The sequence below is a fragment of the Sporobolomyces salmoneus genome, assembly GCF_050403485.1.
Source record: "Sporobolomyces salmoneus JCM6883 DNA, S_salmoneus_JCM6883_v1_ctg15, whole genome shotgun sequence".
NCBI lineage: Eukaryota > Fungi > Basidiomycota > Microbotryomycetes > Sporidiobolales > Sporidiobolaceae > Sporobolomyces > Sporobolomyces salmoneus.
This window is the reverse complement of record NW_027481148.1, coordinates 200,311-224,768: the sequence shown is the minus strand read 5'-3', so window position 1 is coordinate 224,768 and position 24,458 is coordinate 200,311. Positions and strand designations below refer to the sequence as shown.

The window sequence follows — 24,458 nt, the reverse complement described above, 5'->3', positions numbered from 1 at the left end:
TGGGGTTGAGCGGGACAGATGATCGAAGTTGTGAGGTTTTGCGACGGTACCTCCCGAGCGGAAAATACCGAGTGGAAGGAATCGGGACACAGCCAATCAGAGGCGACAGGGCGATCGATCAGATAAGTGATCTTTTTTTCGCCGAAACTGCCTGCTCTCTTCTTTTTTCCTTCACTCTGTCTTTCCTCTCTTCCTCGCACTCTTAGGCCTGATCACTTCCCGCGATAACTACTATGGCGACACGGCAAGAGCTCGACAGTGTCGCGACTCTCGCTCCTCACCTCGACGACAATACGACTCTGGACGGGGAGGAGGAAAAAGGATCGAAAGAGCCTTCGGAGTCAGTCGAGGACCGATCAGACGCTGCTAGTATACCTCAACACCCTTGGAGAATCAAGGGACCCGCTATCCTACTCACCCTCTTCCTCACTCGTAAGTCTCTCTTCTCCCTCTCCTCTTCCTCCTCTCTCGGCCGGTCTAATGTATTTCCTTGCTCTTTTTCCAGTTGGGTCAAACTTCGCTTCATCCTCAATCTCACCGCTAAAGTCGACGATCAAGAAAAAGCTAGGAGTAAACAATGCCCAATACGCTGATGCGAGTTTTTTTCGTTTTCTCCTTCTTTCGCTACTCGGACTGACCTAACCCTCTTCCTCACCCTCAGATTGCTACTGCCGACTCGCTCATAAATACTATTCTACCCATCGTCAGCGGAGTAGCTGTGGACTACTTCGGCCCCTTGGCGACTGCGATCTATGCTTCGACGGTGATTCTCATCGGTACGATCTTATCAGCTATCGGTGCTTCAACGACAAGCTATCCCCTAGTCCTTGTCGGTCACATCGTCCTCGGATTCGGCTCGACGACGATTGAAACAGTTCAAAGCAAGATTTATTCGTTCTATTCAGTCGGAATCATGGGTTTCGTCTAGTGAGTCATCTCGCTATTCGTCATTGAGGACGATTCCTGATCCTTTCTACCTATTACAGCGGTCTGGACATCGCGATTGGGAGGGTTTACAACCTGATCGGTAAACTCACAAGCGTCCCCATCGCAGAGGGAACTGGAAACTGGGCTTGGACATTTGGCGTAGGTTCTCTTACAATGTCTTCTTCGATTTTGAAGCTGACAATGCAGGTGATTGACAGGTTGCGGCAATCTTTTGCGCTTTCACCTGGGTTTTAACTCTCGCGTTCTTCTTCTACGAGCGAACTTTCCCTTCTCACCACCGAGTCCCGACCGGTCGTCAAGCGGCACAGCGTAAAGCTGAAGCACTCGGTGTCGTTCGACCTGGATTCTGGAAGACTTGGAAATCGGATCGCAAATTTTTCGTCGCTTCGATTTTGAGTATTCCAGCTTGCTTCTGGATCCTCGACATTTCCCAACTCTTCCAATGTGAGATTACCTCTTTCTTCTCCTTGGAGAGTATCGCTGACGCATTCGCTTGAGTAGCCGGGGCCGTTCTCACGTACACTTCCAATCTCGCCGACACGATGTGAGTTCATAACTCTTCTTTCCTCCTGAGAGCGGGTTGACTGACTCGCTTTCGACGACCATCTAGCCGAGTCACTCGAGACGCTACGAATGCCGCGGCAGGTTACACTTCTGCTATCGGTCAAGTTATTCCGATTGTCCTCACTCCTCTTCTCGGAGTCTTCTTCGATCGGTGAGTGGCTTGTCCATTTTCGCTCAAAAGAGCTGTTCACTGACTAGGATCGTCTGTAGTCTCGGACGCAGAATGCACTGGGTTACCGCAACGGCGGCTCTATGGATAATCGTCTTCTGTCTACTCGCCTACACGAACGTCCACCCTCTCGTCCCTTCGATTCTCGGCAGTCTCGCCCTCGCAACGAACGTCTTGCCTTGGATTGTGAGTTGACAGTCTCCTTTCTCTTTTCAATGTCTCGATGTGCTGAACGTCGTCTTTCTCGTTAGGCTTCGATTCCTCTTCTCGTTCCGAATCAAGCGAATCTCGGAACGGCTTTCGGAATCTACAAAGCTCTTAACAACTGCGGCTCCGTCGTCATGAACGTATCGAGTGGTGCCATTCAAGATCAATCTGGCAAAGGTTCGAACCAGTACAATTACGTTTTCGCTTTCATCATTGGTGAGTGAAGTCGCCTCATTCTCTCCCTCTCGCCTCGAGGCTGATTCCCCTTCGCCTCCTCGTAGTCATCAAGGGACTCGACGTACTCTACGGTCTCGGATATCATTGGTTCGATATCAAGTACTTGAACGGAATCTTGTACGCGAACGAGAAGGAGCGAGTCGCGAGGGAAGAGGAGGATCACGTTTTGCGACACCAAGGTCTACGAAGACCGATCAAGGAAGTCACGTTCGTCTCGCTAGGAGTCGTCGTCGCCATGATTATCACTGCATGGGTTTTGTACCTGTATTACTCTGTCTAAGAAGTATTGAATAGAAATGGGAATTTTGTTATCAGCCTCCGAGCTCAACCTTTTCTCGAACGTGTTTGGCTCGCACCTCCGCGGCGCGCTCCGGAGACGTACTGCGAAAGCACGAAGCCTCTTGGCGTACTCGAAGGCGGTCTGAGCGTGGCGAGCGACGTCGTTCCTCGACTTTCTTTCCTCTCTCTTTCCTTTCTTATCTCGTCTCTTCGTGTCTGCGATCACCGGATTTTCAAGTCTCGTCCCGATCGAGCAACTCGAGGTTCGACCTGGAACCCACCACAATGCCCCGTCAAGCCGAACCGCGCGCATTTCGGAAGCCAGAGTTCGCCAGTATGTCGGAGAGGAATCCGGTTACGGGAGAGTACCTGTGCAAAGTATGCGGGAAATCGTTCGGAATCATCAATGTGAGCTTGCTTTGACTTTTCCCTTCGTGTTGTGACCTAATTTCTCCATCACCTTTGAAGAGCTTCCAACAACACCTCAACAGGCACTTGTATGTATTCAACTGCTCCTACTGCACTCGGACATTTAACGCAAAGGATGTAAGCAAAGCGCTAAAACTGGAACGAAAGGCATGGCTTTAATAGAAGCCTTCTCCATTCTGACAGGACCGGAAGGCTCACGAGACGCTGTATCATTGTCCACATGCAGAGATGCCTGTATGTGACAAATGCGAACAAACTTGGTCCAGGTAAGTTGTTTACAATTTGAGCTCGAAAATTCGTCTGTCGGGTTTTGCTGAATCGACTTGTCTCCCTTTGCTTTATAGGCAGCTTTGGAGGCACAGAGAATACTGTCCGGTATACGAGATCGACGGGGAAAAGCACGCGAAGCCCGGTTGGTATCGCAGCGCAAAAGAGAAGAAATGGCTTCGAATCGTTAGTTGCCCATCTGTCCGAGTCTTCGCACGCTGGAGTAGCTGATTGATCTGTACCTCTGTTTCAGGCTACGTCGTCTGGAGGAGGAGCGGACCAGCCACCTGAGCAACAATTTGTCCCTTATCGACCTCTTCATCCTGTTTCAGAGTCACGTTCAGCCCGACCCAATCTTCTCTCGTCAGATGTTCCACAGAGCTCTCTCCAATCAGGATCAGAGATTGGTCTACCAGAGTTCAATTCAACATCTGTACCGACTCATCAACCTTTTCGATCGTTGCTTCCCCATACCTCTGATCAAACGCTTCAAAATCCTCCGAGGCATCCGAGGGCTCAGACGTCTCGATCTCGACCTGTTCATCTTTCTCACGAAGCCCGGAATGCCCAGCGCCGAACTACTCTGCACGACCGTCAAGAGAAAAGGCAAGCTCAAGTTAGTCGCACCTCCTCTCTTCACATCTGCAGTCGAACTCACGAGACAGAGCTCACCTTCCGCCTCTAGATGATCCACGTCGCTAATGGGGGATCGCATTCGTTTGAATCAGCAACGAATCATCCTTCGAGACCCGCTCCACCTGCCTGGGGTATAGTCGCACCCTCTTCTCCTCATGAGCCGACGTACTATTCCTCGTTCCATCCCGGAATCAACTCGGTTCATCCTCCTCCATCTACCCATTCTTTTGGTTCCTATCCGTATTCACATCATACCGCTTCAACCGTCTTTTCGTCTCCCGACCCATCGCACAGTCACTCCTCGTTCCTCCCACAGAGCGACCAACCTTCGATCGTGGGAGGAGGAGGATTGCCTTGGAGTATCGAGAATCAGCACTGGTCTGATCAGCACGGGTCGAATCAGCTTGAAATCCCTCAGACTTTCGGATCCGTCAACTCCTTCGTCCCTTCGACACCTTCGCTTCATACAAGTTCCGCGTACGAATATCCAGACCTTCAAGCTCATCCGACCTTGACGAATCCCTATGATTTCGACCCTTCTCTCTTTCTTTTTTGATGACTAGTTTCTTGTTTTCTCTTCGCTCTCATTCATCTATTTGTCTTTTCCCCTATCATTTAACCTGATTGTTTCACATATTTTTGAGTAGTTTGTGGTCGAAGGTTCCGAACGTTTGGCGCAATTTCAACTTGATCCCCCCCTTCTCTCTTCCCGACTCAACCATATCATTTGCTGGCGAAACGCTCTTCGATTCCCCTCTCAGACCGCCAAGCTTTACGTTATCCAGACCTCTTGCACTAGCTCCTTATCAGCGCTTCGATACCGTTCCATTCACCCTTCAGCTCTTTACCGATATCTTCCTCCTCTTCAGTCTCGAATCCCGTTGCTGCCTTCTTGTGTTCTTGGTCGCGTTCCCGATGATTCTGTAATCTTTGATCCGCTGGTCGATGTAGAAAGACCCGAAACAGTGAGATGAAGGAGGGAGAGGTTCGCGAAAGACGTTTCCCTCCTTCATGCTCAAGGTCGGTCACCTCAGAGCCTATCTACAGTTGACCAGATCATTCAGCAACTTACGCACGACTCATCCCACGCCGAACTACCTCAGCAAAAGCAAGAAACAGCATTCAAAGAACTTTCATCGATCAACACTGAGAAACAGCATGTCTACTTCAACTGCCGCCGTTGAGCAACCTGAAAAAGATACTGTCATGTCGTCGAACCCTGCTGAGCCAGTCGAGCTGCCAGCTGAGGCGGTCGACGGAGAAGGAAACGCATCGACTGATCAAGGTGAGTTCTCTCTGTCTCTTCTACGCCGCCTGAAGGGCTCAAACTTATCAAGTATGCTTGTGAGAGCAGCTCGTCCAGTACCGGAGGGCTTCGTCGTCCACACTGAATCAACGACTTCGATTCTCTTCGCTTCTCCCAACACTGCTTCCTCCTCTTCCTCGACTGAACCCACATCCGCTTCCGGCCCTGCTCCAGTCTTCCTCAATCCAGTACAAGAATATAACCGGGACCTGTCAGTCGTCGCAATCAGGAGCTGGTCAGAGATCAGACAACGGGAGAAGCGAAAAGTTTGGGAAGAGAGCTTGAAGAAGAGGCGAGAGAAGAAGAGGGGGAAGGAAGCTGCTGCGGTACAGGCTGAGGGAAGTACGAGCAGTGGAAAGAGACGGAAAGCGGAAGATGGATCCGCGGTTGAGACGGAATCGAAGGAGAATGGAGAAACGAAAGAAGGGGAAACTGCTGCTGCTGCTGAACCAGTGAGCTCTAGTCTTTTAACCTCCGCGCTGAGACGCAAAGCTGATTCGCTGCCCGAGTGTAGCCAAAGGGAGGACCGAATCACAAACCTCCTACCTACAAATTCACTCTCCTCGAAGCACTCTCAGCTACCGGTCTTCGTGCAATCCGATACGCTAAAGAGATTCCCTTACTCAAGTCAGTCGACTCCTGTTCTAGTCCTATCGTGTTATGCTGATGAGGCTTCGCTCGATAGACACGTTGTAGCGAATGATCTGTCGGCTTCCGCTGTCGAGGACATTCGACGAAATATCGACTACAACGGTCTTTCGCCGAAAGGACTCAAGTCGTTACCCGGAACAGAGAACATTAACGAGAAGGATATCAAGCCGAATGGAATCTGGAGCAAAGCGCAGATCGATGAAGCGGTGGAGGGTAAAGTGAGAGTGAACGAGGGAGACGCTTGGTCAGTCTTCATGCGATATACTCTCTTGCGATGGCTAGCTGATACCCTCTATTGTAGTGTGTACATGTATCAACATCGAGGTGAAGAACAGAGGTTCGATTGCGTCGATTTGGATCCCTACGGAAGTGCAGTCCCCTTTTTGGACGCCGCGATGAACTCGATCGCAGACGGAGGTACGCTCTCTCTTTCTCCCTTGTATCTATGATAAGTAACTGACAACATCACGCGAAAAGGTTTGATGTGCGTGACTTGTACGGACATGGGAGTTTTGGCCGGTCACAATTACCCAGAGAAAGCGTTGAGTGTCGATCCTCCCCAGGCTCATCGCCAGTGAATCGAGCTGACCTCTTGTCAAATAGCTTCACGCATTATGGAGGAGTTTGTGTCAACGCCGAGTACTCGCATGAAGTCGTGAGTCTTCCATCGATCGTCGCTCACTATCATCTCTCTGATCCCGGTGATTCGCGGTAGGCTCTCCGACTAGTCCTCAACGCTCTCGCAACTACAGCAGCTCGATACGGTCGATATATCGAGCCTCAACTTTCCCTCTCGATCGATTTCTACGTTCGACTGTTCATTCGAGTAAAGACTGGTCCGAAAGAAGTCAAAGCTCTGCCTTCGTAAACGGACTCTCTCTATCTCTTCGCCATGCTGTCAACTAACTCGATCGTTTGATGGAATAGGAAAACTTCGCTCCTCTACTACTGTCACTCGTGTCAAACTCCTCACTTCCAACCGTTCGGCAGAGTCTCGGAGAAGAAGTCGGAAAAGACTGGTCACATTAATTACTCGTACCATGTCGCTTCTGGACCTCCTCCGGGAGTCGGGGAGAAATGTGGTGAATGCGGTGGAAAATTCCATGTAAGAGCGATTTTTCGCAGTCTCCTCAAGTCAAGTATCACGGTTGACCGTGCTACTCGTTGGAATAGATTGGCGGACCTATGTGGGGAGCCCCGATTCACAACAAAGAATTTGTGAAAGAAATGCTTGATCACGTCGAGGAGAACTCGAAAGATTTCAAGACATCGGAACGAATCAAGGGAATGTTGACCGTCGCTTACAACGTGAGCTTCCCTCTTCATTGCGCTATCTATCTGCTTGCTAAACTGATTCCATTGCTCTGAGACAGGAATGCGAAGCGCCGCTGTACTTCTCCCCCGCTCGAATGGCGAGCTATTTCAACTCTCTTTGTCCTCCTCTTCACACTATGGCGTGAGGCCCTCATCTTTTGACTTCTACCACAAAGTCTCGACTGATCAAGCTCCTCGTTGTTGTTCAGCTCGGCACTCCTCAACGCAAACTATACCGCTTCTCGCTCTCACGCTCAACCCGGTTCGATCAAGACTGATGCGCCGAGAGTGTTCGTGCACGATATCATTCGAGAATGGATCAAGGAGAACCCGGTCAAGATGACTAACGTCAAAGAGAACAGTCCCGCGAAAGTTCTCCTAGCGAAGGAGCAAACGTGAGTCATTTTTCCGTTCATTTCCTCGTCGAATCCGACTAAGCTGCTGACACTCTCGCTCTCTTACGTCGCGCAGTCACGCAGTCTCGCTCACGCCTCATCCCGGAGTCTACAAAGCTCTTTTAGACAACATTAAACTCGTCCGATACCAGATGAATCCTCAAGCGAATTGGGGTCCTGCTCGAGCGGCGGTCAGAGGTGCTCCCAAGAAAGCCTAGAGGAGGTTTCGTAGCTGGTTTTCGTTTAACGGTGTCAATGGGTTTCGAGGGTGTCGCGCGATTTTCTGGGTTCAGGAACTGTTTTGCATTTCTATTCGCAGTTTCCCTTTCTCGCCTGTTGCTCGCAGATCGCATTCTGAAGCTTGTCACTGTCTGACGTCGGTTTCGCGAAAGCTCGAAGAGGCCAAAGTTTCGGGTCTCAGCGAACATTTCCCAGCTGCAGCTTCTCTCAACTTCCTTCCTCTCAACTCCTCGCGGTCCTCTCAAATATCGCCAGGACCTCAACCTCATAGTAAGCCTACCTAAATCTAAGCTCTTGTCGTTCAGAAGCTGCCGCTGCCGGTCCCAAATTGGCTCCTCCACTTCATCTACGGACTCGTCTGGCTCTTTCCCTCCGCCCTCAGCCATCGTCTCAGCAAGCTTAGAAGCTCTTCAGAAGCGGTGAGAAGGTACTACACGTCATCCGAGGGCTTCAAGCGCGGTCCTGGGCCACCTGTGAATCGGGAGGGCGGCGGAGATGGAACAGGGAAGCTTCGATGATCCGGGAGCGGGGGAGACGACGAAGGGGACCAATAGCTTGCAACGGCGATGCTGAAGCATATTCTCCGAAGGTGGATCAACTTGAGCTGACTCTTTCGTTTACTCCCTTTCACAGCTTCTTCCCCATCAATCAGTCAACAATGTCGAGCACTCCCAAACTTCGTGTCGGCTACGTCCGAGAACACTTCAGCTCTCCCTTGCTCCAGCTTGCAGAGAAGGATCAGTCGATCGAACTCGTCGAATGTCCCAGTGAGTCTCGACACCATCTCTCCCTCCATCGCGTTACATTCGAAGCTGACGCCTTCTCGACAGGCGGTACGGGACAAGTAATGAGTCGAATCAAGGCGAACGAGATCGACGTCGCTATCGCATTGACGGAATCTCTTCTCGCCGGAATCGCCAAAAAGACCGCAGAATTCAAGTTGGTTGGAACCTACGTCACGTCACCGCTTCAATGGGCAGTCATCGTTGGGAAGGATGCGACAAAGTACCAGAAGCTCTCCGACCTCAAAGGAGAAAAGATTGGAATCTCAAGAATTGGAAGGTGAGCGTCGACTCCAGTCTCAGCGACGATAGAACGTCTTCGCTGAAGGCGTCGGTTTGCACAGTGGAAGTCAAGTTATGGCATCCGTCATGGCTTTGAATGAGGGATGGACAGACGCCGATGGAAAGGTTTCCCCGATCGATTTCGAAGTTCTCGACACATTCAAGGCTCTACGAGACGGAGTCAACAATGGAAAGGCTGCGGCGTTCATGTGGGAGAGGTTCACTACTAAGGTAAGCTCCCTTTCGTTCCCCTAGTGACCCTCGCTCACTCGTCCTTGTTCGCTCGCAGCCTTATCTCGACGAAATCCGATTCATCGATTTCGTTCCTACGCCCTGGCATTCTTGGGCTGTTGTCGCTTCCCCTTCTACCCTCGAATCTTCTTCACCTCTCCGTCCCGTGCTCGAATCCTTCCTCTCGAACCTCACCACTTCGATCCGAGCGTTCGATTCGACAGAAGCTCGTTCGAAAGATTCTGTCGAGTTCGTCAAGAGCACGTTTGGATACCCCGAAGAGGACGTCAGGGCTTGGTTCGATCAGGTATCGTACCCTCAGGGCGAAGTCAAGGAGATTGAGCGAGCAATGGTCGAGAAAACGTTCAAGTGAGTCTTCACTTCTTGCTTGCGCTTCCTCCCTGACGGTCTACTGATCGATACTAGCGATATAGGACGCTGGAAGCTGCTGGAGTGCTGCAAGAACCGGCAGAAGGATGGACGTTGGACAATTTTGTCGATACGAGCGTCGCGAAATTCACGTAGAAGAGCTTACGAACGGCGCAATGAACCTTTGATGAAGGGAACAGTAACGAGAGACGGATGTGCGATAGCTCTGGATTAGTTCGATGTAAGCGGAACTGCTTGAGTGACTTTGTGCCGCGCGTGAAGATTCTGATGCTTCCTCGCGCTGATTACTCGGTTTCTCTCTCGACCTCTCGCATGTTTGCGCAGCAGTGTTGACGAACTTGGCCTCGAGCTCGTTGGCTGCATCTCGTCTTCTAATTGCGTTGTGCCGAGAGTTTCGCCAACGTTGAAAGCAAAACCAATTTACTTCACACCGAGAGTTCCACAAGTAACGGCAATGATCCTTCGCAGCTACTTCACGTTCGTATCCTATTCCCTGTCCCTTTGCAGTTCGTTTCCAATCACGTCACCCCTTATTGCTCCTCCTCTACTTCTTTCCTTGTCTCCGCCTCCTTCTGCCTCTTTACGAAATCGACAAAGGAACGAGGCATGCGGGCGATCACATAGTTCTCCTCCTCCTCCTTCTCGTCATTCTTGAAGTGCGTTTCGACGCCGAGTTCCTCCATTGCTGACAAGATCGAAAGAGAGTTCCCGAAGAGTTGAGAACGTTTCCAAGGGAGGGAAAGATAAAACGAGCGTCGAGGGGCAGGTCCAATCGCGTCGAGCATTAGTTGAAGGTTACTCGAGAGATTTCCTGCCGCTTCAGGGAAACGGAGGTTGCAGCCTTGAAAATACACCCAAGTTTCAATTACCGACGAGAGCGAGGTCCCCCAAAATAGAACGCCGCTACATTGAGCAAGACGTTCTGCACAGCACTCGTGAACCATCATCACGTCGACTGAATTCGCAAGACGAGGTAGAAGAGGGGAATCGTGGAGGTAACCACGCCAATCCGGGATCTCGAGCGAGGTGTACGCAAGGTGTCGTACTGAGGTGTACGAGACTCCAGAGATCTTGACTTGGGCTAATCTAGGTCGATCACGTTCGTGCTTGAGGACTGTATCCCAGAAGGACCCGCCGTAAGGATGACCTTGAATTGTGAGTTCTCTAAGGTTCGTCGCGGGTTTCGTCTTGCCTAGTTTGATTTCGGACGTTCCGTCCGTCGGACAGATATTGTTGACGTACAACACTTCGAGCGCTGTTGCAACGAGCGGTTCAGCGAGATGAGTCGTGGCTCTCAATGAGATTTCCGCTTACTTACAGGAAATATCTAGGAACGCTCCCTCGAAAAGTTCCCGTAAACAGTCGTGTGCTTCGTCATACAAGTCTTCCGTTTCTGTTGCGGCAGTCCAATCGCGATTGCTGCCGTCCATGAATAACGATTTGACGAGCTGAGCGTCTTCTTTCGTGACTCTCTTCAACAATCCGCGTGATTTTTTGCTCCAGATAGAGATCCGCGAGTAGAGAATCGGTTTCGCGATGTTGCAGAAGGTTCTGGAAGCGAGAGAGACGTGGAAGAGAGTCGATTGAAAGGAAGAGAGTCGAGAGAAGATGTCATGAAGGAGCTCATTAGGGAGGGTAGCCGGACTCATATGTAGTTTCTTAAGGGCGCCTGAATGCGCTGGAGCGAGACTGGGACGGAAACCGATAGTAGTGAAGGGAAAGAGATCTAGGAAGGGAAGCTGATTGAACGTTTCCTGTCTTCCCCTCACCACTCTCTATTGACGTCAAGCGTCATTTGAACAAAAGATCCAACTCGCCACACGCACCTGCGAAGCCGACAGCAAGTACCGGAACAGCTCCTCGCTCGAAACCCCTCTTCATCAACAACGCGCTTTCCTCCCTCTGTTGCCTTACCAAATGGATCGTCTACCGTTCGAGCTACTCGAGTACATTGCCGGTGAGATTCTCTCCCTTCCGAAGCGCGTCCGGCCGTCATGCTGACTCTCTCTCTTCGTAGATTGTCTCTCCCTCGAACCCGACTCTCAATTGCGTCAATCCTCCTTCTCTTACCTCTCTCGTACAAACAAGACTTTACAACTCGCGGCTCAACCGATTCTTTACCGAGATCCAGTCTTGTTGAGCGATTGGAGAGCGAAACTTTACGAGAAAACGCTCGGAAACAAGGTCGATCCCTGGTTGTTGAGTCGTTCTAGCAAACTTGTCAAGCAATGGTGGATGCCGAGAAGTGTAAGCTATCCTTAGTCTTTGAGCTCACGGTGGAGAATTGTCGATATTGAACCTGAACGAGAGTGCGTAGCTCAAATTTGATTTTCCTGAACCGCCCCCAGAATGCAGCGCTCCTTCCTGGCACCGAGTTCAAACCCTTGATCAAGAGTTCTACTACCCTAGTGCGCGCCCTATCCCCTTATTCCTCTCTTGCCGTCACGACTTCGTCTGGTCCAACCTCACTTCCTTCGAGACTTCTCCTCACGCACTCGACACCAACTTCTCGTCGCATCTCTTCGGCCCTGGGAAGAAGGCGAGACAAGTTGTCACATCACTGACGCTTGGCGAGGTACCTTGCGATTACTTTCCGTTCCTCTTCGACGCAATCCACTTTACCGAAGCGGGGCGATTCGTTTGCGATTGGGTGAAGTTCGGGGTCGATTGGCCTTCGGACGACAGTGAGGAGGAACTAAAGGAGTGGGAGCGACGTGAAGGAGGGCAGCACGACGAGAATGTGTGGGATTGGGGGATACCTTCACGACAAACAATCCAGAAAGCTCGCTTTGATTACGACGTCTGGCAGGTATACGTGGCGGAAACCATGTTCTATGATGTCGACTTCAATCCAGGCTTGATCCACTCGCGCCGTCCCTCGTCATTCCCGTTCTCATCTCTTACCAACCTCGCGATTACTTGCAACACTCCGCTCGATTACCTGCTCCTCTTCTACACCTCCTCCTTCCCTCGCCTTGAGACTCTCTCTCTCTTCTCGGATTCTGAGTTTGGCCCAGGGGACGGGATGGAATGGGCGACGCTGCGCTTTTCTATCACTCGGTTAGTGTCCGCTTCTTCTAGCTTATGCTGACCTTTTGGCGTTACTTACCGAATCGTGTGACCAACGCAGTGAGAAAGGTGTCGGGATCAACTACGCTGCGGATAACAACGATGCTTCCATTTTGAAACCGCTCTCAGAAAACGAAATGCTCGAATATCCGCTGAAACCCTATCGAGGTCCAAACTTGCGTCGGTTGGAACTCAGCTTGACGTGGGAACGGGGTAGTGATGGATGATCAGGTCGCGGTCAGGAAACGGTTTCGTGATCCTCAGAGTTTGTTCCTTCGTGCTGTTGCTGTCGCAATTCGAATCTTCCGTGGTTGACTTCTCGCTGTCTCCTCGAACCGGAGCTTGGTCCTGAGTGACTGCAGAGTGAGCCTCAAGCGCCTCGAGATACCGTCGTGATTCTTCCTTTCGCCTCTCTCGTTGATTCCACGAGTGTCAAGTACTGAAGATGATCGACCCTCCTCCAAGTCCGAGCGTTGCCTCAGATCCAACGCACGTAAATAGTCGAAGCGATTTGGAGAAGCTGTCACGCTTCCTCGCATTGTCAACTTTGACGCAAAGGGGACTCGAAACGAAGAATTGCACAGATGAAAACGGATAAAACTGTCTTTCTTGCTGCGGCACACTCGCCCTCTTTCGCTTCGTCAACTTATTCACCAATCTCCCCAGCACGAAGTATACAACATCCACCTCGGCTTCACTTCTTTCACGACTCGAACTTCATCTCGTTTGATTCCGGCGAGACCTTTACGAGAATTTCCTTTTGCTTCGGGATCGGGAGCGGAACAGCGAAGGGTCGTGTCCGAAACTTCGACGACGGGGAGTCTGAAGGTTCGAATCAAGCGGGAGAAGCGAACGTGGGCGTCGGGAGGGAGGTCGAGGGAAACGTCGACGAGAGTGTGTTCGTCTTGCTGATCGTAGCCAGCCTCCGCCGAGATTGTCGAGTACGATGAATCAGATCTCTGAGCTTGACTCGGGATCGTTAGGAGAGCGACATCGTCGAGGTGGAGCCAACCTTCGGGATTGAGGGTGATCATCCTTGAGAGAGGATGGGCGAGTCCGAAGGAAGCAACGAGGCGATGAATTGGCTGTGACAGCCCTTTACATGAGCGCTTCTCGACAAGGGAGGAAGGAAGCCATCGAAACTCACTGCGAAAGCGGTATCCACTCCCGCTGAAATTTGTCAAGGAGTTCCCAGTATTGATTGTCTAGCTGAAGTGTATCCATCGGATCAAAGCCAGGGACTCCGTTCCGAATGTACTCCCAGCTCTTCTTTCTGGGGATATCGAATTCATCATCGAGTTCTTCGTCCCATTCGAGAAACGGTGCCAATAATCGATGTTCCGCGTCCTCCATCTCGCACATTACGACCCCACCTCTGATGTTTTCCCATACTTCCCTCGGTACCTTCTCGATCAGACCTTCCAACTCCCCTTGACTCGCTAATGTTCCGTTTCTCCTACGCAGAAAGAGCAGATCGAAGAATTCGAAAGTCGGTTCGAGAGCAGGCCAGGCTTGAGCGGCCGTGATGAGGTCCGTAGCTCGGACAGTGAGTCCGTAGCCAAGAGTCGTAATCGAGGTCATCGAAGGGCAGCAGAGAAGGGGAGAGACAGGGAAAGAAGAGGAGAGAGGGAGCCGGAGTCGGTGAGAATCGGGCAGGAAAGACGGCAGGCGATCCCGAGTATCTTAGAGACTAGATTGAGGAGGTCGGAGTGGTCTTAGACGTTAGAGTGGAGCAGGGAGGTAAGGAGAGAGATGAAGATTGTCAACGCGGAAAGGAGACGCGGGAAGGACTGTTACGAAACGGTTCCGATGTGAGTGCCGTCCTTAATTGTATCTGAATTGTCGAGTCGACTTTGGGAGGCTGCAAAGCGACTGGCAGACGGAGGAGAGGGTTTTGGCGAAGAAGTGATTGTGCGCGGTAAAGCGACGGATGCGCGGGACCGGTCCCGAGTATCGAGCGTGATAAGATCGAGCGAGAAACGAAGTCGGTTCGAGTGAGCGTAAGGTAAAGAAGACGCGAAACAAGATCAAACTTTCGACTTCGTTTCCGCTGCCGCTCGCAAGGCCTGTCGAGGAATCGAGCTGGCCGCAGGGGCGCTGCGCGGGAGCGAGTCTGAAGTCTTTATATGTCCCTCTCCTCACTTAGAGAATTTCTGCGATTGAGCGAGACTCCGAAGTTTCGGATTCACCTCTCTCTCTCCTCATCATTCCTCGCCTCGAGTTCTCTCGGCTCGCGAGACTCAGTTCAGCATTCCAGTACGTTCCTTAAGTGCTGAAGAGCCCGCCCGCCTCCCCTGACCTCAGCCTTTCCCGCCCTCCTCCCCGGTTTGCCTCCCCGGCTTCGCACCCTGCCGCGGTCTCCGACCGAAAGGGTGACCAGCTACTTACGCAGCTTCACCCAAACACTACAACCAACTCGCTGACGCTCGTTCTCCTTTCTCTTTCCTCGAACTCTCCTTTCTCTCTTTCAGACGAGCGCGAGCAAGAAGCGCCTGGTTTCCTTCGTCATTTGGGTACCAGTGAAACGGCTTGCGAAGCGTGAATCTCGGTTCCTGCTATATGACTCTCTCATTGAACCCGTATGCAGAGGAGGCAGGGAAAGCGAGTCGAAACATCGAAGCGTTGCGCTGTATTTTCTGTTCGGGTTTCCCCTTCGGCCTTTTAACGCTCTTCGCGTTTTAGTCTTCCAGCTGAGCAGTCTCTACTGTCCTGTCGGACTGTGTGCTCGACGGATCCGTGGACTCCAGCTGTGTACTGAACCGTCATTTCACAACCGAAACCCCATCTTTACATCCCATTGTTCGCGATACAACCCTCATTCCTTCCCTTCTTACAACTTGGCATGACCAGCAGCAGCCGCGATGAGCGCCTTCATTCGATCCTCCCGTTCTTGCACGACAGATTGGAACAAATCGGCCGGTTCGTCTTTTTCGAGTTGAGCTAGGGTCGAGGCGTAGAGGGTACGTTTCATCGCGACGAGAACCTATTAGCATGCGAGAGTACGTGTATCAATTACCGATCCTGGGCTTGTGATCTCGCGAGTCCGTCGAAACGCGAGAGAATGTTGAGACTCACCCCCGATTCGGCGAATCCTTTCCTCCTATCTCCCTCCTCCAAAGCCCTCTCGATACATTTCTCACTCCCATCCCCAATCTCGACGATCTCGTCGACCAGGCCGTCCTTGAGAGCTTCTTTTGGATCGTATCGATGAGCCGTTAACATCGTTTTCGCTAAAGTGGGAGTTGGGAGTCGGAGAGAGAGGACGGAGGCCATTCCGGCGGGGAGAGGGGCACCGAAATGAAGTTCGTTCATTGACATTGAGGTACGGTCGGGCTGTGGAACGATGAGAGGGAATTGAGTTTGAACCCTTTTCCTGGCGCAGAACGAAGCGTTTCTTTTGCGAAGAGCATGCTCTCGAGAGAAATAGAGAGGGGCTTACACGACAGATCCTCCAGTCGCAAGCTAAAGCCAGGGTCAATCCTCCTGCCCAAGCATGTCCATTCACAGCGGCAATGGTCGAAAGCGGGAACGTCAACAACCTCGAAAGGAGCTTATAATATTGATTCTTCCAGAACCCAGGTTTGACCAACTCGAGTTGTAATCCATTCCTATGTCCGAAACGATTACGCTCACTGTCAGTACCTCCGGAAGAGAAACAGAAGAGTGAGAGCGACGCAAAACGAACGAGAAGAATTTCCCTTTCCCGCTTTCACCCGTCAAAACCAAACTACCTCCTTTGTCCCCTCTTTCGCAGGCTTTGTAGTACTCTGTCTCGACGTAGTCTAATGCAGGTAAGAGCTGTCCATCGCGAGGAGAAGTTTCGGAGATTAGTTCGGTAAAGTGGGGAGAGTCGGAGGAGAAGGAGAAGAGGAGAGGTCTCTCTCAACTCGGAGGTTGCAGGGAGGAGACTCACAGAGTTCTGAATGAAATCGGGCGTCAAACGATTATCGGGAGCGTTCTCCATCCTCAAAAGGAAGACTCCCTGAAGCGGTTGCGTAACAGTCGCATGTGCAGCGACTGAGACGGAAGAAGGGAATCGTTGAGGAGTCGTGGCCATTATCGTAGTTCGAGTCAGTCGAATCAAACTGGAGCGCATGCAAGAAGGAAAGAAGGAAGGAAGGAAGGAGGTTGAAAAGAAAGCAGACCGGCTAATTCGATTTTGAATTGCCGAGCTATCGAATGTAATTGACTACGATCAAGGTAGTAACGAGTCCCATTACTGCGTTGACTCCGTTATTACTCAACCAGGGACCGAAAATCGCAGTTCCCGGGATTTTGATGATTTTGTCGTCGTCTTTTCGTGAAGAGGGAGAATGAACGACAAGTTTCCGGGTCGTCGAATAGTAGGTTGGTTGAAATAGTGCTCCTAGCAGAGAGTCGAGCTAGACGAAGGGCGAGTTGGCGATCAGCGAGAGTCACGGGAAGGGAAAGAATTTCGCAAGATGATGTGAGAAGAAACCCACGAGACTTCCACCTAGTCCACTCAATCCCGCTACAGCGACAAGTTCAACCATCCACGACATCCCGGCACAACTCTCACTCTGCCCTTGTACCAATAAACACACGACCGCGAGGGCCCCGACGTAAACCCCTCCGAGAAGCGAAACGAATAATCCCCAAATCGTGATTCCGCCGTTCGTACCTCGCGGAACTGGTCCGGAGAAGGGTTTCGTAATGAGGATCGGAGCTTGTTGAGCTAGGATACCGAGCTAATGAGCGGAGGGAAGGAATGGTCAGAAACCTTACAGTGAGAAAACGAGAATGGGAGAGAAACTCACCTCTGAAGCAAACTATATCCGAACGAAATGAATCTCAGCCACGCATCTATCGAAAAGACGAGAGAGGGACCGAGACTTACAGTATCGCCACAACAAGCGCTCCAGAACGCTACCGCTCCGAAAGTCAACACTCTACTCCATCTCCTCTCGTCTGGCTCTCCATACTTTCCAATGACACACCATCTATCTCCTTGTTGCCAACTTGTCGTCGAGGGAGACAGTTCCCCAGAGTACAGGCAGCGCCAAAGGATTGAACAGATCGAACCGACGAGTGCGTTGCAGGCTACTTGTGTCGCAGTTCGTCGTCCCCCTCCCCCGTGATTCTGCACTTTCTTCGCAGTATCTTTGCCTGGTGGTGTCACCGTCCGAGTCGAGCTTGTCGATGTCGAAGGAAGAGGAGAATGTTCAGGTTCTTCAAAAGTCGCTTTAATTTGAGCTTTCATCTAGGATCAAGCAGCTCTCGGAATCAGCTCTCTTCCTTAAGACAACGGAATTGATTGCATTGACGCTCACCTTTGTAGCCCTACTTCCCGCGAGATAGAACCCCAGCAGACAAACTCCAAACAATCTCAGCGGAGAAGCTAGCGTAAGATAGCCATACACAAGTGCCGCTACCGCTCCTGACTTCGAAAGCGAGGTTGATCCGTAGCCCCGTAAGGCAAGGAGAGTAGCGATTAGGAGGGAAGGGAGATGAAGCGAGAGATGATCTATTTCGAGGGACTTGAACTTGAGTATGTTGGGCATGCTGAGAGCGCCTGGGGTGTCGTCGGTGCTTGCGAGGGTGCCGGCGTATGCTGGTGAGGAGTTTAGCGGCAGAACGCGGCAAGGGAAAGAGCGAAGTCGATCCTTCAACAATTTTTACGAACAAAGTCCCGGAAGATCACGAGGCTCTTTCTCTTCCCCTCTTCTGACTGCATCAAACTCCGATCGACCTCAGCACTCGACCACTCCACCTGGACCGGAAACCAGGACGCCCCAGAGCTCGCAGGAACGGCCCGTCATCTTTATTCTCCAATCTCTCTTTGTTTCCCCGTCTACCTCATCCTCTCCGCTCAACTCACTCGCCGGTCGTGCAGAAATCGGTATGAGTGTTACGCCTCTACAGGAACAGTTCGCAGCGTCTCTGCACCTCGAGGAGAAGTCATCCCCTCTATCCCCACTTGAACCTCTCTCGACCCCCGAGAACTCGCTCAAACTCGCAAACGACTCTTCAATCGATCAATCAGATCACTTTGATCAGAATGGACTCGATTCGGAACCAGAAGAGGGAGGAAGCGAAGACGTGTCACGAGGAGGAGGAACCGGCGCAATCGAAAACTCTTCGAGTTCGGCGGATCAACCTCGGTTCTTCCCACCCTTGTGGTTAGCGAGGAGGACTTTCATCTATGAGAAATTGAAAGAACAAGGGATCAGATCCGTGAGCCCAATGTCCCGTCGTTCCTTGTCGATTCCGAGCTGATAATTTTCGAAACTTGATACAGGTTGCGGATTTGGGATGTGGAGAAGGGTCTCTTCTCTCGTTACTATCAGTTCCAGCCTATCACGTCGACGACTTTCCCTCCCTGTACCCTCCTTCGACTCCGACTGCCCCTTCCGTCCCTTCTTCCTACGCCTCAACTTCGAGCTTTACTCGCATTCCTCCCTCTTCTTCCGCTGCTGATTCTCAATCCCGATCCGACAAGCTCTCTATCCTCCGATCTATCCCTCGACCCGATCCGAGTCACGCAGAACTACACCTTCGAAAATTAGTCGGAATCGACGCAGATTTGAAAACTTGCAATTTTGCGAAAGGAGTCATCAAACCGAATGAACCGTCGGATCCGGGAGAAGAGAATCGGTGGATCGCTCCAGAGTTCAGGTTCGAGGAACTGACGACGCAAGTGTTTTGCGGGAATGTAGAGGTTTTCAACGAAAGTTTGGAAGATTGCGAAGCCCTAGTCTTGACAGAGGTGCGTTATCCTCTCCAGCCCTAGGCAATACGAACTGACACAGTACGCGATAGATCATCGAACATATGACTGCATCGGCATTGACGAGACTACCGAATCTCCTCTTCAACGTTTATTCTCCTCGACTAATCATCATCACGACTCCGAATCATTGCTTCAACCCCTACTTCCCACCTCCCTCCTCCTCTTCCTCATCTCCCTCTTCATCTCCTATGCAATCGACCCTTCACCCCGATCCGACCGGTCGAACTTCGCGCGTCTTCCGAGATCCAACTCATTTGTTCGAATTCACTCCATCGGAATTCGAATCCTGGTGCCACGACATTCTCGACCAATGCGGAAGTACCGATGAATACTCCCTCTCGTTCACCGGAGTCGGTTCCCTCGCTTCTTACTACTCCCCATCGAAAACGATCCCGTTCCCTCCTCCTTCCTTATCCCTCCATCCCGCTCTCTCGAACGATCCTTACTCGACTCGCCCAGTCGAAAACCCAGAACGGTTCCACTCGACACAAATCGCAATCTTCACGAAACGGTTCTCGAACGAATCTGAACGATCTCCACGATCGGCTAGACCCGTCCCTCTTCCGTTCTTCTCCCCTCCTCTTTCGTCTTCTTCTTCTTCCGGTTTGACGCTCAAGGAGTCACCTCCACTCGCTTCACCGACGACTCCAACTGTCACAGGAGCAGGAGCAGGAGACGGAGGAGGGTTCCCGTTGTTAGCGAGACATAAATTGGTCGGATCGTTCGTTCATCGAGCTCATTCGAACGCTTCGATCTGCCAATCGAGTCGAATCGTACTCGAAGAATTGAAAGCTTTGTTTAATTCGAATGCGGAGGAACGAGTCGGAGAAACCAAGGTCGGATGGTTAATCCTAAGTGAAATTTGGAGGATTGGTGGATTACCCTCGAGTACTCAAGATGGAGAAGGCGAGAGAATGTGTCTTCGAGAAATGGTAGGAGGAGAAATCGGAGCGTTGATTCAGATCTTGCTCGATGAGGATGAGGACGAAGAATGGGTATTCGAGAGGGTTGAAAACGCTCAAGGGTTGGAAGCGTTGAGGATCGGATGGAAGAACTGGGAAGGGATCGAGAGGGCCAACGGCATCGAGAGTGGGGAAGAGTCGGGGAACGAGGAGGGTGGAGAGGGATTGGTTTTCGATGGATTGAGGGAGAACGGATTTGTCGGAACAACAGAATGGGGAACTCGAGCAAGGAACGAAACGATCACTCCGTCGATCTCGGATAGAGCTACGGCGGGACAGAATGGAGATTGGGGCAATCCCGAGACGGGGGGATGGAACGATGAGTGGTGATCATTCGAAATCAAAAATCTCTGTATTTTCGCTCTCTTTCGCTACTCCTTTCGCTCTATTGACGTTACTACCCCCTTTGCAATCGCATGATACCTTCAACACTCTACTATCCCTAGGATGCTGCTTGGACCGATGTCGATTGGTCAGGATCCACGGCCTCCGCGGTTGAAAAACGCATTGTTCGCCTTTCTTCCATCGACCTTTCGAGTCGCAACCCTTCCTTCTTTCCGCGACGCGCAGCGCTACTTCGCCTGACAGAATGTCTACCACCACCGATTCGATCTACAATGTTTCGACAATCAATGGCCCGTCTGAACTCTCTCATGTGTCGGGGCAAGCTTTGTGTTTGATGGGTTCGAAAGTGAACCTCGCCCTTCCGAGCGATGGTTCAAGCGCAGTGCGTCCATTCCCTCCCTGTGGGAACCTGTGTGATCGACTATAACTGACGTTTACGCTGGGGAACAAACAGCTCCCTCCCGAAAACTTCAAACTGAACTGGAGATCTACCTTGGATTCTGGGCTCAACCACCGGCTTGCTCTAGTCCGCTTCCACTCCGGCAAAGCGTGCTACCGCATCCCTACACCCAACGCGCCTCCTCTCGAAGGAAGTGAAGGCGAAGTGCCTTTCTCCTCCGCTGCCTCTTCCGAGCTCGCGAACTGGATCAGAACCTTGAGGGATCAAGGGTGCAGTGTCAGTGCTTCGCTCGTGATTCGGCGTATGGAGCACTCGCCGGACTGTGGTAGCTTGGTGGTAACCGGGTCTAGTAAGTTTGTTCAACTCGCGATTGGTCTCCTTGGGGTTTTTGCATTTACACGATCGCTTCCGTCCTAAAGGTGCGATCACTCACTACATCCAAAACAATGTCGTCTTCCTATTCCCGCCCGAGAACGAGGGGAGTCTCTGGTCGAAATCGTCCGTGCTCGTCAAGTCTTCGCCGTACTTCAAGACACTCTTCGATAGTGAAGGCTTCGCGGAGACGAACGCCAAGCTCGAGGCCCCCGAGCTACGAATGGACACTCTCGTTCGTGGTGCGATCCCGGACCGAACTCCGAAAACGCCTCACCCTTCGACTGCAACTGCCGCGATCGTGAATGGAGTCAAGCAAGGAGGAGGAGGAGCCGTCGAGAAAACCGAAACTCTCACCGAGAAGGAGGAAACGGGCAACAAGGAGGACCAAGAAGAGGAAGACTCGGTCGACGAAGATTCTGATCTCGAAAACGACTATTTCCCGTCGCCTACCTCTTCCCCATCGATCCACCGCATCGTCGTTCGTGACACCGCTTACAAGACTCTCTTCGCCTACCTCTACTTCCTTGAGACCGGCAACGTCTACTTCAGTCCTCTTTCTTCGCTCCTTCCTCGTTCTCACACTCCTTCTCCGCTCAAACCCTCTTCACCCCCATCTTGCTCTCCGAAATCGATGTATCGACTCGCGAGCTTCTACGAACACCAAACCCTTCGCGAACTCGCCTACAAATCGATCTCCGCTCAACTCGACTGTCGCAACGCTTTGATGGAACTCTTCTCCGACCTCTCTGCCGATTATGAAGAGATCAAGTCCTTGTGCGTCGAAGCTGTTCTCGATAATTGGAGTTACGTCAAGGATTCGAAACAGATGAAGGACCTCGAGACGGATTTGAGGGATGGAGTTCTCGAAGAAAGAAAAGTAGGATTGGTGTTCGAATTGTTTGCGAAACTCAAACCGGCAACGTCGTGAATGCAGGTAGAGGGAGAAGGCAGGAGGGGGTTTGTTGCGTGTCGAGCTTCTTTGGAATCGTCGTTATTTCGTTTCGTTTTGTGCTCGTTGGGTGGGCTCAAGCTGCGACAGATTCTCTCCTGCGGTCAACAAGGTCTGAGCCGTTTGCGGTGAGGTCTGAGAGATGTCACGTGTACTTCTGAAGTGTGGGTTGGACAGAAAAGTGAAGGAAGTGATTATCTGATCAGAGTGACTCGAAACAACCACTCCGAAACCACTCCTTCTTCCCCTCTTTGCCTGACTCGAACCCCTTTCGCCCAATCTCGCCCATCTCTCATCAGACACCAGCGTGGCAGGAGGAAGGCTAGGGAAACGGAGAAGGATGCGCGGAACGATTGAGTGGTGACCTTCAAGTTGAACCATGAAAATGAAAACTTTTGTACTTGATTTCGCTTTCCCTCTATTGACGTTGGTTCCCTTCTGCAATCGCATGATAACTCGATCCTTTCTCTTCGCTGTCGTACTGGCTCAATTGACGCTGAAACGATGTCCAACGATGTCCGCGGTGAAATCAACGCGTCGACGCTCGAAATCATTCTTCTCGACCCTTTGTCCTATTTCCTCTTTCTCTCTCGTCCTCTACCCGTTCTGAACCTACGACATGTCTACGAGCGACGACTCGACGTACACGGTCGCGACTGCAGGCCTAAGCGATCTCTCCGGGCCAGTCGGGAAAAATCTAGGGTTTACATTGGCGACGGTCAATCTCGCTCTGTCGGAGAACGAAACGGGAGGCGTGAGTTTGTTACTTCTACGTACAATTCCAGATGCTTCAACCTTGGCTTTGCCATCGCACAGATTCCGCCCGAGAAGTTCAAGCTGAGCTGGAGAGTCAACCCAAGTACTCCCCTCAACCACCAACTCGCTCAAGTTCGATTCTGGACGGCCAAACACAGATCAGACGTCCTCGTACCTCTCCCCGATGCGCCAGTTCTGGAAGGAGTTGAAGGCGAGGTCCCTTTTTCTTCAATCGTAACTCCCGAGCTTGCGAACGCGATCCGAGTTCTTCGTATGGGGGGACACATTATCAACGCTTCGTTCAAGTTCCGACCCATCTTACAGATCTCCGACCGTAGCAGCCTCGAGGGAGCAGCAATGGGTAAATTCGCGTTTCGTCAGCTCATTCGAGCATCGTAACATCGCAACGCTGACCGCCCTCATTAACTCGATCACAGAAACAATCACCCACTACGCGCAGAACGACGTCGTTTTCCTCTTCCCGGCCAAGGGCAAACAACGTCCTCTCCGTCGACTTTGGTCAAAATCGCTCGTGCTTGCGAAATCTTCGCCTTACTTCAAGACTCTCTTCGGAAGCGACGGGTTCACAGAGACGGCGAAGAAGTTGGAAGCTCCCAAGTTCGAATTCGATGCTTTCGAACAGGGTGAAACCTCGAACCAAGCTCAGAAATCGCCATCTGCTTCGACCTCGGATGCAATCACGGACTCGAAGAAAGGAGGAGGCGGAGGCGAGAAAAGCGAAGCGCTCACAAAGAAAGGAGGAACGAGTACCACCGGACATCAAGAGGAGGAAGACGATGCGATGAATCAAGATTCTGACCTCGAAAACGATTACTACCCTTCTCCTGCGCCCTCTCCCTCGATCCATCGCATCGTCGTTCGTCACACCGCCTACAAGACCCTCTTCTCTTACCTCTACTACCTCGAGACCGGCAATGTCTACTTCAGTCCTCTCTCGTCTCTTCTCCCCCGTTCTCACACTCCCCCTCCTTTCAAACCCTCTTCTCCCCCTTCTTGCTCTCCGAAGTCGATGTATCGACTCGCAAGCTTCTACGAACACCAAACCCTCCGCGAACTCGCCTACAAGTCGATCGCCGCTCAACTCGACTGTCGCAACGCTTTGATGGAACTCTTCTCTGATCTCTCCGCCGACTACGAAGAGATCAAGTCCTTGTGCGTTGTAGCTGTTCTCGATAATTGGAGCTACGTCAAGGATTCGAAACAGATGAAGGATCTCGAGACGGATTTGAGGGATGGAGTGCTCGAAGAAAGAAAAGTTGGGTTAGTGTTCGAGTTGTTTACCAAACTTAAACCTGCAACTTCGTGAGCACAGATTGATACTGGAGGCAGGGACAGGTTGGCGTGTTTGAAATTGAGCTGCTTTATGAAGAGTCGTCGCTTCCTTGTCTTCTTGTCCAGCGAGCTGGAACTCGAAGATTCTCTCCCTCGGTCCGCAAGGCCTTTCAACGCGCACCGTTCGAGGACAAGTTCGAGAAACATTACATGAATTGTTGACGTGTGAGG

The 24,458-nt window shown here is 51.5% G+C and overlaps 13 protein-coding genes across 13 annotated transcripts; 8 read left to right on the top strand and 5 right to left on the bottom strand.

The window, feature by feature from the left end:
- Positions 1-233: 233 nt before the first annotated feature.
- Positions 234-2,405, top strand: JCM6883_001391 (uncharacterized protein; the record flags this gene model as incomplete). Its single annotated transcript, XM_076631244.1, has 10 exons — positions 234-432; positions 506-594; positions 662-927; positions 987-1,086; positions 1,146-1,392; positions 1,450-1,492; positions 1,559-1,663; positions 1,723-1,867; positions 1,933-2,104; positions 2,170-2,405. 10 exons carry the CDS (start codon positions 234-236, stop codon positions 2,403-2,405), a joined length of 1,602 nt encoding a protein of 533 aa, XP_076488823.1.
- A 1,380-nt stretch (positions 2,406-3,785) lies between these two features.
- On the top strand, positions 3,786-4,292 carry JCM6883_001390 (uncharacterized protein; the record flags this gene model as incomplete). The annotated part of the gene is made up of 1 exon (XM_076631243.1): positions 3,786-4,292. One exon carries the CDS (start codon positions 3,786-3,788, stop codon positions 4,290-4,292), a length of 507 nt encoding a protein of 168 aa, XP_076488822.1.
- A 602-nt stretch (positions 4,293-4,894) lies between these two features.
- TRM1 (tRNA (guanine26-N2)-dimethyltransferase) lies at positions 4,895-7,620 on the top strand (the record flags this gene model as incomplete). Its single annotated transcript, XM_076631242.1, has 13 exons — positions 4,895-5,021; positions 5,091-5,494; positions 5,557-5,669; positions 5,728-5,937; positions 5,995-6,110; positions 6,171-6,234; positions 6,297-6,348; positions 6,409-6,557; positions 6,621-6,798; positions 6,867-7,001; positions 7,067-7,149; positions 7,217-7,402; positions 7,479-7,620. The coding sequence occupies 13 exons, from the start codon at positions 4,895-4,897 to the stop codon at positions 7,618-7,620; spliced, it is 1,959 nt and encodes a 652-aa protein (XP_076488821.1).
- Positions 7,621-8,300: 680 nt separating this feature from the next.
- On the top strand, positions 8,301-9,462 carry JCM6883_001388 (substrate-binding domain-containing protein; the record flags this gene model as incomplete). The annotated part of the gene is made up of 5 exons (XM_076631241.1): positions 8,301-8,409; positions 8,473-8,704; positions 8,769-8,937; positions 8,996-9,306; positions 9,372-9,462. 5 exons carry the CDS (start codon positions 8,301-8,303, stop codon positions 9,460-9,462), a joined length of 912 nt encoding a protein of 303 aa, XP_076488820.1.
- A 395-nt stretch (positions 9,463-9,857) lies between these two features.
- JCM6883_001387 (uncharacterized protein) lies at positions 9,858-10,757 on the bottom strand (the record flags this gene model as incomplete). The annotated part of the gene is made up of 2 exons (XM_076631240.1): positions 9,858-10,582; positions 10,646-10,757. 2 exons carry the CDS (start codon positions 10,755-10,757, stop codon positions 9,858-9,860), a joined length of 837 nt encoding a protein of 278 aa, XP_076488819.1.
- Positions 10,758-11,244: 487 nt separating this feature from the next.
- Positions 11,245-12,623, top strand: JCM6883_001386 (uncharacterized protein; the record flags this gene model as incomplete). Its single annotated transcript, XM_076631239.1, has 4 exons — positions 11,245-11,284; positions 11,345-11,574; positions 11,645-12,387; positions 12,458-12,623. 4 exons carry the CDS (start codon positions 11,245-11,247, stop codon positions 12,621-12,623), a joined length of 1,179 nt encoding a protein of 392 aa, XP_076488818.1.
- Positions 12,624-13,046: 423 nt separating this feature from the next.
- Positions 13,047-13,430, bottom strand: JCM6883_001385 (uncharacterized protein; the record flags this gene model as incomplete). Its single annotated transcript, XM_076631238.1, has 1 exon — positions 13,047-13,430. The coding sequence occupies one exon, from the start codon at positions 13,428-13,430 to the stop codon at positions 13,047-13,049; it is 384 nt and encodes a 127-aa protein (XP_076488817.1).
- A 109-nt stretch (positions 13,431-13,539) lies between these two features.
- JCM6883_001384 (uncharacterized protein) lies at positions 13,540-13,977 on the bottom strand (the record flags this gene model as incomplete). Its single annotated transcript, XM_076631237.1, has 1 exon — positions 13,540-13,977. The coding sequence occupies one exon, from the start codon at positions 13,975-13,977 to the stop codon at positions 13,540-13,542; it is 438 nt and encodes a 145-aa protein (XP_076488816.1).
- A 1,249-nt stretch (positions 13,978-15,226) lies between these two features.
- JCM6883_001383 (enoyl-CoA hydratase/isomerase family protein) lies at positions 15,227-16,453 on the bottom strand (the record flags this gene model as incomplete). The annotated part of the gene is made up of 5 exons (XM_076631236.1): positions 15,227-15,379; positions 15,472-15,729; positions 15,836-16,004; positions 16,082-16,194; positions 16,310-16,453. 5 exons carry the CDS (start codon positions 16,451-16,453, stop codon positions 15,227-15,229), a joined length of 837 nt encoding a protein of 278 aa, XP_076488815.1.
- A 115-nt stretch (positions 16,454-16,568) lies between these two features.
- On the bottom strand, positions 16,569-17,918 carry JCM6883_001382 (DUF92 domain-containing protein; the record flags this gene model as incomplete). Its single annotated transcript, XM_076631235.1, has 5 exons — positions 16,569-16,778; positions 16,860-17,105; positions 17,175-17,186; positions 17,255-17,617; positions 17,688-17,918. 5 exons carry the CDS (start codon positions 17,916-17,918, stop codon positions 16,569-16,571), a joined length of 1,062 nt encoding a protein of 353 aa, XP_076488814.1.
- A 340-nt stretch (positions 17,919-18,258) lies between these two features.
- Positions 18,259-20,439, top strand: JCM6883_001381 (uncharacterized protein; the record flags this gene model as incomplete). Its single annotated transcript, XM_076631234.1, has 3 exons — positions 18,259-18,591; positions 18,656-19,123; positions 19,177-20,439. The coding sequence occupies 3 exons, from the start codon at positions 18,259-18,261 to the stop codon at positions 20,437-20,439; spliced, it is 2,064 nt and encodes a 687-aa protein (XP_076488813.1).
- Positions 20,440-20,698: 259 nt separating this feature from the next.
- Positions 20,699-22,157, top strand: JCM6883_001380 (uncharacterized protein; the record flags this gene model as incomplete). Its single annotated transcript, XM_076631233.1, has 3 exons — positions 20,699-20,836; positions 20,909-21,203; positions 21,274-22,157. 3 exons carry the CDS (start codon positions 20,699-20,701, stop codon positions 22,155-22,157), a joined length of 1,317 nt encoding a protein of 438 aa, XP_076488812.1.
- A 640-nt stretch (positions 22,158-22,797) lies between these two features.
- Positions 22,798-24,261, top strand: JCM6883_001379 (BTB/POZ domain-containing protein; the record flags this gene model as incomplete). The annotated part of the gene is made up of 3 exons (XM_076631232.1): positions 22,798-22,932; positions 22,995-23,295; positions 23,372-24,261. The coding sequence occupies 3 exons, from the start codon at positions 22,798-22,800 to the stop codon at positions 24,259-24,261; spliced, it is 1,326 nt and encodes a 441-aa protein (XP_076488811.1).
- Positions 24,262-24,458: the final 197 nt, after the last annotated feature.